The 11,527-nt window shown below is 38.7% G+C and overlaps 2 protein-coding genes across 3 annotated transcripts in view; both read right to left on the bottom strand.

Annotated features, from left to right (window-relative positions):
• The window catches only part of dock11 (dedicator of cytokinesis 11), a 67,442-nt gene extending 66,167 nt beyond the window's left edge, over positions 1–1,275 (bottom strand). For both annotated transcript variants that reach the window (XM_042400505.1, XM_042400504.1), the window contains exon 1: positions 884–1,275. In XM_042400505.1, coding sequence (XP_042256439.1) covers positions 884–988 — 105 coding nt within the window. In that variant the 5' untranslated portion in view covers positions 989–1,275. The remainder of the gene's footprint in view (positions 1–883) is intronic.
• A 1,180-nt stretch (positions 1,276–2,455) lies between these two features.
• On the bottom strand, positions 2,456–9,296 carry haus4 (HAUS augmin-like complex, subunit 4). Its single transcript, XM_042401026.1, has 9 exons — positions 9,094–9,296; positions 8,666–8,805; positions 5,156–5,287; positions 4,672–4,812; positions 4,353–4,449; positions 4,087–4,232; positions 3,761–3,891; positions 3,413–3,481; positions 2,456–3,251 (listed from the first exon to the last, which is right to left on the bottom strand). Exons 1-9 carry the CDS (start codon positions 9,158–9,160, stop codon positions 3,065–3,067), a joined length of 1,110 nt encoding a protein of 369 aa, XP_042256960.1. The 5' UTR covers positions 9,161–9,296; the 3' UTR covers positions 2,456–3,064.
• Between the last annotated feature and the right edge of the window lie 2,231 nt (positions 9,297–11,527).

Consider the following 11,527-nt stretch of genomic DNA (forward strand, 5'->3'; position numbering starts at 1 on the left):
GAACAGACGGCTTCAGTTATAGCAAAAAGAAAACAAGATATCAGGAGGCGGACGTCAATCTGCACTGACATCACTGGAAATTTCAAGACAAATGTCATTCCTTTGATATACTGACATGAAAATAAGTTCACACATACATCATGGGCACGCATACACACACACACACACACACACAAACGCTGTATCAGCAGGATCCTAAAAGCTATTCATCTCAAGCCACTGCGCCTAATCCCTCATTATTGCAGTCTGTTCCAAACCACCAGCACTGCTGTTCATACAAACACAGAGAAAAAAAAATAAACCATTAAAATAAAAGTATGTTCATTTGCACACTCGTCATCATCAATAATCATTTATAACAGCATTTAATTGCATGATGTGGCTATTTCCAGCAGGAATAAAGACACACACACACACACACGCACACGCATAGGGAAGCCATGCTGCAGCTGTCCAACTGGCACTGCTTCCCATCCGCCAGCACACAAAAGGAGCCGCAGAAGACTGAAAAACCATGTGTTCCTGTGCACAATGTCACACTATTTGATAATGCCGGTCATTTAGGAAAGCAAGCCAGCATGTGAGAGTTGAATTCGCGGCATATAATCGCTTGTCTTTTGAACACTACACAGATTATACACCGCTGTAACATTGTTTCAGTGCATTCATACCAAGAAGCAGTCCTGAAAACTGGAAAAACAGAAAAAAAAATAGAGTGTATGGATAAAGCAACGAGAGCAGAGGATGTTTAGAGAAGAAGACTGTTTACCCCCCCTCTCAAGTAGGGTAGAGAGGAGTGGAGGGAGCAGGCTTTGGTTACATTATCCCTGTGAGCTAAAATGACCGCCGCCGGGTCACAGACAACATGAGAAGCTCTGCTCACCACAAGGTCCACGGAGCTCCTCACAGCCTCCGACACGCTCTGTCTGACTTCCGCTGCCGTCCCGGGTTTGCTTAACCTCTTGGTGAATTTCCGTACCTCAGACATAATGCCCCTATGGTTAAAATCCACTTTGTATGTCCCGGTGTGAATATGAGCATGCCGCGGTACCGGACGGAGCGGCAGCACTGCTGTTGTGTGACAGCCAGATGTGGGTTGTGTTGGAGGTGAACCAGCCAGCGGTTCGCGTCGCGAGGCGGGGCCGCTGTTACTGCTGCTGCTGCTGCTGCTGGTGCTGGTGATGATGATGATGAGAGGAGAGCAGAGATGGTTTGATAAAGCGAGATGCTCCGCTCTTACCCGCTTCCCGCCTCTACTCGGTGGAGTGGACTTAACAAAGATCGTCTATGTAAAGAAGACAACAGAGTGAGCGTTACTGTTCAGTTCAATTCAATTCAGTTTAAAGTGGTTTTATCGACATGAGAAACAGACGTTTACATCGCCAAAGCAATAAAAACGACATAAAATGTACATAAACAGAAGAATTGTGATTTTGCTGTTATATTAAGTTAAAAAAAGTAACTTTAAACAAAATAAAATGTAGACTTGCAGATAAAAAAATACAAATAAGTGAGAACTATATAAAAACTGCCACATTTTTTAAATTAATGTATTTAAAGATATTTGTTCCTTACCCCCAAGGTGTCATCCACATTTTTTTTACAAACACATATTGAAATAACAACATTTTTTGTGTGATAATGACAATTGTTCAGTAGGACACATTGAAACTTGCATGAATGGATTTCTTATGAATGACACTACAAAGTAGAAGTTCAGGACAAATGTAGGCCTACTGTACAGTAAAATACTATATAGGACAATAAACAATTATAATTTCTACAAATTCTGCTTTTAGATCAGTAACAAAAAAATTCTAGATAATAAATTCAGAGCTTCTTTAAACAGAATATCCTTTAATCGATGATATATTGATTTCTGAAAAAACATGCAAAGACCTTTCTTCTTATTATTCTTTTTTTTTTTTGGCTCGGTAAACTACTTTTGTAACTTTAATCTGAATTTAAATTATGAGTCAGAATTTGGCTCGATATGCATTCTTATACTGCCATCTTGTGGAAGATGTAGTGTCCTGCAAGATATTTACTTTATTCTTTTTCACATTTTCATATTGATGCCATTAGTCTGCTATGTAGCGTTTACACCAAATGTATAGCATATCAATTATATAGTCACAACCCCTTTTGCAAAGTTTGCATGTTGTTTCATCTTAAAGCTTCATCAGTTCATGAACTGTATATCACCTGCTTTGTAATTCATAAAATGTCCTCTAACTTAATAAGGAATCCATGAAGAAATGAAAAATAATGTTTATAGCATCAGTGTTATTTACCAACTACACTATAATTATATACCAAGAAAGGATTGAAAGGATGCTGCTTACATGGATGAACATGTTTGTATACGTTATCTCAATCACATTACTTTAGTGAGAACAGATGTCAGCTCATAGAAGCATGCTACATGAATCAAGGACATGAGTGGTACACAGACTGCAGCTGATGCATTATTGCATGCATTATTATTTTTATTTTCTCCCATGGTTACATTGCAATATATAAAGGTGAGGTAAGGTGTTAAATAACAATTACATGTTTACATAAATATACTGTGACACTTTCATTACAGTGAAGTTAGATTAACAGCCAACAAAAAAAGCAAACTTTAATCAAGGCAGAGGAACTTTGCAATGTCAGTATGAATATAACGATTCTCACCTCTTTAATCTTACCTAGAAAGCAATTCAAATTGACCATGTAGTTGCATGCAAGATAGTTCAAGCGGAGCACCACTCCTCGTCTTAAGTTGTAGATTTAAGCAACTACTGTAAAAACTACACAAACAGGTTCTTGTTTAAACAAAACAAGTAGAGCAGAAATGCTGATTACCATGGTGATGCACTGAAGAGGCTTGACAGCTTTGAGAAAACTGAATTTATTGAAGTAATTTAAACATTTTAAGTTATGAGCTCTCAAGAGGAGCATTCTGTTAGCCTACTCCCAGCTGTACGTGCTACATAGTTACTGTCCAAATACCAGCATGTCATTGTGAGCCATGACACACTGAAAAGGGAACAGCTGGCCTCTGCATCAGATATGATCTTCACTTGTTATTGTACTTGGTGAGTTCCTTCAGAGCCCAGTTTTTCACTTCTATCTCCTGTCTTATTTTGCAGTACTCCTCGGCAAGGGCCTCAAATTCCTTTCCCAAGATCTCAAAGGAGGCTAGTTTTAACTCCATAGACTGCTTCTCCACCTGACAGTCCTTTAGCTCAGACTCCAGCTTCCCCCTGCAGGTGAGGTTCAAGAAGAACAGCATGTTAGATTCAACCATAGCTGTTTCTATAACCTCTCTGAAAGTTTGGATCAGGAAATTATGGTTCAAATTCCAAGAGCATTTAAATGACAAACACAAACATAAATAGTTAGAGATCAGCAAATAGCCTCTTGCCTTATTTTTCTATGAGCAGATATTGAGTCGGCTGTGTACGTGTCCAGCTGGATTTCCACCATCTCAGTCCTTTGAAGGAAGAGGAGAAAGACAGAAATTAATGTCTGCTTTATTGATGTGTAGAATGACTGTATACCAGAAATGCACTGATACTTTGGCATTGCATTCAATCATACCAGCTGATACAACTTTTTTAAATAAATATTTTAACAGTCAAACATAATTATAACTCACAATATTTAGCTGAGAGGTTTTCTAGTTACATCACTTGAAACAACTGTCAGAATGCCTGTAAATGTATAGAATGTTAAATGTATTTATAGAGACAAAGCATTAAAACCTCCTTACTTGATCTTCTGTATGAGTAATTCACATTTGCCTTCAAAGTAGTCCAACTTCTTCCTGTCCAAGTCTGCCTGGATCCTCAGTCTGTGGTCCAAGATGAGAGACTGCAGAAGCTGAATACATTTAGTCAGCTCCTGCACAGACACAACAAGTCAGTCAGAAAGAGGAGAAAGAAAAAGCAGAAGGTAAAATATCCCACATTTATGCTACGTACACATGTGATCATTTTTAAGGATTTCATTTGGGAAACTATTTCCAGTGAGTGAACTTCTTCAATCAATCAATTTGATAACCTTCCAAAAACAGAGGAGACTTATGAGGTTACTTACAGAGAGGTAGAGCTGCACCTGTCTTTGCAGCAGGACTGTGTTTTCCTGGCAGATCTCCTTTAAACTCTCCGCTCTTTTCTTCTCTTTGTCCAGTTGGGCAGACAGATGAGACAACTTGCTGTTCTTCAGACCCTCACTCTCATTCTCTAGAGGAGATGACAAAACAACATGTTGGTCACATGTTTATATAGAACATATGAAGGTTGTAAAGGTGAATGAGGGGTTTTACTGGTAGAAATAGATAAATCAGTGTTTAGAGACTGTACCACATTCAGGTTGGCAGTAGGAGAGGAGGCTCAGACACTTTTTCTTTAGATGTTTCTCCAGCTCTCTGGGTAGACTCTGTTTCATTCTTTTCACATTCTGGTAAAAATAAATACAGCATTGACAGGCAAAACACACATCTTGTACTGATAATCAATATAAAAAGAGGTTTGGTGCCAATTTTATTTTCCTGCTCTTATACCACTAAACATATTTTGCCATGAGATCAGAACTAATTTCAGTTAGGTTATACAAATCCACACATAATCACAAAAAAAACAAGAATTTACCTCTAAGTATGTGGGTATTTTTATGACTCACCTTCTCTAATGGCATGAGCTCCATCACCTGTTGGGGGTTCAGGCCCAGAACAGAGGGCTGGTCCTGGTTGATAGTGCTACTGGGATCCAGCTGTCTGACACACTGAGCCACCAAGAGACACTTCTCCATCGTCGCATAGAACTACACACACACACACAATCACACACACACACCAACAACCAAAGCAAGTGTTACATGACAGTTATTGTGTATTTTTATCTTGTATGAAATGAGTGTCATCGCTCTCTAAAATACTGCTGATTTTTGCGTCCTGGACAGCAGTCTACAGTAAACATGATGTGCACACATCATATTACAAGGTAGATTTCTGGGTACTGAGATTCAAATGTTTCAGTTTTCTTTAGCTGCCATTTGGAGCTGACTACATGCAAGAGAAGTCATTTAGTGAGGCCTTAATGACCAAAAATACACATGCAATGCATGCACAATGAATGTGTGAATGAGTAGTGTACGTAAAGTGTACCATGTTCTGGTCAGGGGGTACGGTGGTATGTTGCTTCCTGACACAGTGGTCCTGGATCATCTCTTGCAGCCCTTTGTGGAGGCTCTCAGATCGCAGCCAGAGACGCCTCTGGCCCTGCAGCCTCTGCTCAGCCTGGAGAAAAGCAGCCACATGTGTAAGCACATAATCATGGATATACAAAACCTAAAGTCAGATCTGTGCAGGAGGAGAAATCCATGTTACTGCAATTCTTACTTGTTGCCAGTAGAGGTCGGTAAGTCACTTCTTACAGTGCAATTAAATATCAATAACTAAGCAGCAAATCCAACAGGCTTATACAGTACCAGTCAAAAGTTTGGATACACCTACTCATTCAATTTTCAATATAATTTTTACTATTTGGGTCATTCCATCTCATCTCAGACAGGATTCAGCGAAGTAATTGCAGCACCATCTCAGAATTTGTTTGTTTGTCTATATATTATATTTTATTTATTATCTTTATTATAAATCCATTTTTGCACCCATATGGTATCAATCATTATCTTTTCTTCAAATACAATCTTTTATTAATTTTGTTCCAATATTTGAGGTCTCTACCACCAATGGACATGAATATATTATGAATAAAACAAGGCATGGTAGCATTTCCATAAGACCAAAATGGTATGTGGGGTAGCTAGTAGGAACATGAAAATGTATGTGGAAGTAGCTTAATTTATGGTCATTTAGTGTACAAAGTGCCAATGTCCTTCCATGTTCTCTTCATAGATAAATACACATAGTTAAAGGCATTGTTATAACTCTAGGGGGAAAAAAAACCGTCCATAATGAAGAAGCAGGGTCTTCCCTTATTATCTGTATTCATGTGCGTCCCAGCCTCTGAAATATTGATTAGGGTAAAAGAAATACATGTTTTCTGTAGGTTCATTTTACTATAAGTCATCAATAAATAATTAATAAACACATGCAACCTTTTATGTGGAAACACATTCAGATACTCCCACTGGAGCTTGAGAGGGCCATTTATATACCACTTATTCCTCCTTATGCCAGAGGTTTTATCTAAATATTTCACTTATTTTCAATATCCAGGACCTTACCAGAGACACAATCCCATCTCAAATGCCCTTTATTCCAATGAACATACTGAAAACATGTTTATCCTTTATTTCTTACAATTCCTATGACTCAGGAATTCAATAATCATGGAGATACTGAGGCAAAAAATGTAATCCTGAAATGGACATTTTTCTGCCATAAGTAAAGTATCTTTCAAATCTGTGTCTATTTTTGTATGAAGGAAAAACAGAAGGACATTAGCATTTTTGACCCTTAATAATCATACATCAAAAAATGTCCATGTACATTTTCATGCTCCCACTAGCTACCCCACATATCATTTTGAAATGACCAAAATATGCCACCATGCTTTGTTTTATTCATAATATCTTCATATCCATTGGTGGTAGAGACCTCAAATATTGACAAAAAGTTAATAAAAGATTGTTTTTAAAGAAAAAATAATGATTGATATCATATTGGTGCAAAAATGTGGGTTTGTAGTAACCTCAATATCACTCTCGTTTAGGAATTTTGCACTTTTTTCCAAATCTAGGGCCTTATAAACATAAAATGGCATGCAGTACAGGCTTTTAATGGTTTTGGCATACAGAACACATGCTTGTCTTCTATCCTACAATGACTGGCGAGGCTAAGAACAATCCTTGTCAAGATATTAATGCCCAAACATGGCTTCCCAGACAAGGCGTTTTTGAGGCTATAAAGAGTAAATAATAGCAAGGGCTGAAAAATATGAAAACACAGAATTTGAACAGAAATATTTTACAGGCCTTAGTTTTGGGACCATTCATGATATAGACAAGGTCTGAACAAAAACTGAGACGGTGCTGCAACAACCTTATCTGATTTGACACAAAATGACCCATTTTTTACATTGTAGAACAACACTGAAGACATCAAAAATATAAAAGTAACACATATGGAATCATGTAGCAAACAAAGTGTTACACAAACTAAAGTATGTTTCATATTTTAGATTCCTCAAAGTGTTTGCTTTGCACTCCTGACATTCTCTCAACCAGCTTCATGAGGTTGTCACCTGGAATGGTTTTCAATGAACAGGGGTGCCTTGTCAAAAGTTAACCGGTGGAATTTCTTGCCTCCTTAATGTGTTTGAGACCATCAGTTTTGTTGTGCTGAGGTAGTGTTGGTATACAGCAAATGGCCCTATTCCACTAATGTAGTAATCCTTGTTATGGCTAGAACTGCTCAACTAAGTAAAGAGAAACGACAATCATCATTTCTTTAAGACATGAAGCCTGTCAATCCAGAAAATTTCAACAACCTTGAAAGTTTCTTCAAGTGCAGTCGCCTAAACCATCAAACGCTATGATGACACCGGCTCTCAAGAGGACCGCCCCAGGTAAGGAGGATCAAGGGTTATCTCTGCTGCAGAGGATAAGTTCATTAGAGTTACCAGCTTTAGAAATCACCAATTAACTGCACCTCAGATTAGAGCGCTCACCAATGCTTCCCAGAGTTCAAGCAGCAGACACATCTCGACATCAACTGTTCAGAGGAGACTGTGTGAATCGGGCCTTTATGGTCGATTTGCTGCAAAGAAACAACTACTGAGAGACACCAATAAGAAGAAGAGAATTGCTTGTGCCAAGAAACACAAGGAATGGACATTAGACCAGTGAAAATCTGTACTTTGGTCTGATGAGTACACATTTGACATTTTTGGTTCCAGCTGTCGTGTATTAGTGTGATGGTGTGATGGTGTGTATGTGTGTGTGTGGGGGGGGCTTTGCTGCTGGCACTGTTGGTCATTTATTCAGAATTCAAGGCACACTCAACCAGCATGGCTACCACAACATTCTGCAGCGAGACGCCATCCCATCTGGTTTGTGCTAGGACCTTTTTTTGCTCAACAAGACAGTGACCTTAAACACACCTCCAGGCTCTGTCAGGGCTATTTGACTAAAAAGCAGAGTGATGGAGCGCTGCATCAGGTGACCTGGCCTCCACATTCACCCAGTTGAGATGGTTTGGGATGAGTGAGTGAAATAAAAGTAGCTAACAAGTGCTCAGAATATGTGGGAACTCCTTTAAGACAGATAGAAAAGCATCCAACCTCATGAAGCTGGTTAAGATATTGCTAACAGTATGCAAAGCTGTCATCAAAGCAAACAGTGGCTACTTTGAGGAATCTAAAATAAGAAAGATGTTTTGATTTCTTTAACATGTTTTTGTTTACTACACAATTCCATATGTGTTATTATATAGTCTTGATGTCTTCAGTATTGTTATACAATGTAGAAAATAGTAAAACTAAAGAAAAACCCTTGAATGAGAAGGTGTGTTCAAACTTTACACAGGTACTTTAGCTGTTCGGTCCAACTTTAGTTTACTTTGCTGCATCATGGTAACACTGCACTGTGCATTGCAAATGTGTTTGTCAAATGTGGAAGATATTGACAGTGTGAGCACAGTGTCTACTGATACCTTGTCCAGCTCTGTTTTCAGTGGGACAGTGAGTCCAGTTTGGTCCACATGTTGTGCCAGGGTGGCCAGGAGTTTACAGAACTGAGGGTTCTGGGTCAGGTCCTCCTCTGTCATGTCACACAGTGGGAAGGAGGCGAGAACTGGGTGGGAGGACAGTATATATAACGTTACATTAAATGATGTAAAGCGATGTAAATCACTGTCTGGAGATTCACAACAGCACAACTCTACAAATGTGACTAAATACATACTACTAGCTACCTTCAAATTCAGCCAACGTAGCCTACTTTCACATTAACCCATAGAAAATATTACTTTTGTCATGCACGGCATTAATTTGTCTGAAATAAATTAGATTGCAAGCCCCCATTTCTATATTTTATCATAGAGAGTTAACAACAGTTAACGTAGTAAGCTTGTTTTCTTACCCTGTTGATGCAAACTGTCTCCCTTCCCAAGCGATGAAACGTTTGTAGACTCTGGAGCAGCAGACATTTCCGGCTGAATTGTGCTCCTAATTCACCTAAAAAGCTGTCAGTTTGAGGATTTCTGAAGACTTTTCTCGCTAACAGAAAGGAAAATACGACACGACATGAAAATGTGTACTTCCTGAATCAAGTAGCGCGCGTCTGCAGGGAGCGTTCTTATTGGTTAACTGACCCGCGTGATCAATCCACGTTCTGCCTACCAGCGAGAACTGTATATGGGCCGATAGTCTATAATAAATATACATAATAATAACATTCTCAACAACCATATTCATTTTAAAATATATTAATATTGCTATATTTTTTTAAATGTTTTTTTAAATAGAAGTAATGTTATATTATATTCAGGATTTTTTTTTTAAAAAGTGGCAGAAATCCTTTCAACATTCCTTAAGAGTTCATTTAAAACACTGAAAACAAGTGAAAAGCATTAGAAGTGGATACCAACAACATGAAAAGCACATAATTTACAATAATTCCAAACAACCCAGTCAGGGGTTTCATGGTGGATTGAATAAAGTAGAATCATAGCAATGTTGTTGTAACACCACAGACGTAAACCACAGAAAAATAAATGGTGCATTACTGAGTGTTAGGCTTGATTTAGAACTGACAGAGCAAGAGACCTTTTATCTTCACACACAAAGTATCTGATGTCAGTATCAAGGGTCGGAAATAGCCCATGTGTGTGCCCATAAATTCTCTGCACTTCTCACAATCATAAGTACTTGAGAGGAGTCAAGGCATGCACTTGTGTTACACCAGGCATTCCTCAAACATACATTCTCCATAGTGTGAATGAATTTCATAAATGATCTAAATGCTAGTTCATGCGTCATGCCAGTTCTGGGATAGTCAATTCTAGAAAATGTCAATATGTCCCAAAGCTGAGAAGATCTTTTGATAATATGGATGTATGTGTTTATGGTCAAAACTTGTTTTATCTATCAGTGTCACACTAATAAGGAGAGGACAGTGTTTGTGCCGTTGGACGTCTCTGCTCCTGGTGTGGTGGTGAAAACTCACACTGCTGCTCTCATGCCTGTGGTCAAGGCTGTCAATGTGTCCCCCGTGTGTGAGGTAAAAGTCTTACAGCATATCGTGTGGCTGCAGGTTGAAGTTGAGAGATATGGACTGTTAAACCTTTTTGACAAGGGACCCAAGTTAGGCAAATTCAGTCTTAAAAGATGGATTTTCTTAATTTTAGAAACCCAAACGAGCCTACAGTCAAATTAGGGTTCTGATTTGTAGTTTAGACATTGCAGTTTCAAAATAAGATAAAACAATAAAGCATTTAATTACAAAAAAATCCAAATGATTGAGGACATTTGAGAACATCAGTCATGTGTTGTCAATGTTGTAATCAAAGGGCCTTAGGCAAAAACAAGCACAGTGTTATATTCCATCTTTTCTTTACATTACACCTCAAGCTGGACTGAGTTTGAATGTCATGGCTGGTGTTTGGTGGCTTGTTTTCATTAATCTCGGAGGGTGGTTTCTGTTGCCATGTGGTCATCATCCTCATAATCCTCAACATCATCATCATAGATGTGATATTTTCTTGCCAGCAGCTGCCAGTGCTGGCAGTGCAGCTAAGGTGCTCTACTAGAGCTTGTTGAACTTTCAGGCAGATGTGATTTTGCAAGCAGAAGTCTTGTTTTGTTTTAATAAATGCCAATAAAGTTTTAATATTTCTCACTATTTGGTTTTGCCGTGCCAGATTTGTGTAACTTTTTTGCTGCAGTGGCAAAGAAAATGAATTCAAAGTAAAGTGGAAATATTGTACTACGAGTGAAGTCTGCTGGAGCGTCACTAGCAGGGGGTTAGTAAGGTAGGCGGATGACTATGGCTCACAATTGAAATAAAATTACATAATACGCCTTGTCATTTGTTGGGCTTTCTGGCTGTTGCGTTCAAAAGCACTCACCTATCTTTTATTGTCAATCATATCTATTCTGAGCCTTTTTTGTCTTCCTTTGTGATGCACGATTTCAGCAGTCTTTTGTGTCAAGAGCCAGTCTAGTTTCCGTTACGTTCTCCTGTTCATATTGAATCTGGGGTTCCGCAATTGTGAGTATTCCTGCACTGTGTGGCTTTCTACCATGACCTCTGGCCTCTCATGTGTGCTTCTCACAGCTGTTTCCTCGCAACAGTCCTTGACCATATCTGGTCCTCTTGGTGCTGCATTCCTGGTACTTTGTAACCATACCCTTATCTAACTTTGCCCACACAGTTTCATACTTCTTTACTCATCATTCTTCTGCAATATGATGTGATCAGCCATAACTTGATGGGTCTAAACAAGATGACAAAATGTGAAAATGAGTATAAAAGAAAATCCTACACCAGTGTTGTTAGGGTGCTTCCAGCATGT

This window comes from Thunnus maccoyii, chromosome 22 (genome assembly GCF_910596095.1).
Source record: "Thunnus maccoyii chromosome 22, fThuMac1.1, whole genome shotgun sequence".
In the NCBI taxonomy this organism is placed as follows: domain Eukaryota; kingdom Metazoa; phylum Chordata; class Actinopteri; order Scombriformes; family Scombridae; genus Thunnus; species Thunnus maccoyii.

Bases quoted from the DNA above. Each gene is read 5' to 3' on its own strand.
- haus4 (XM_042401026.1), bottom strand. From the start codon at position 9,160: ATGTCTGCTGCTCCAGAGTCTACAAACGTTTCATCGCTTGGGAAGGGA. The intron at 4,813-5,155 runs GTACACTTTACG...GTGTGTGTGTAG, and splicing joins TACCCCCTGACCAGAACATG to TTCTATGCGACGATGGAGAA. The intron at 3,892-4,086 runs GTAAGTAACCTC...GTGTCTGTGCAG, and splicing joins AGGTGCAGCTCTACCTCTCT to GAGCTGACTAAATGTATTCA.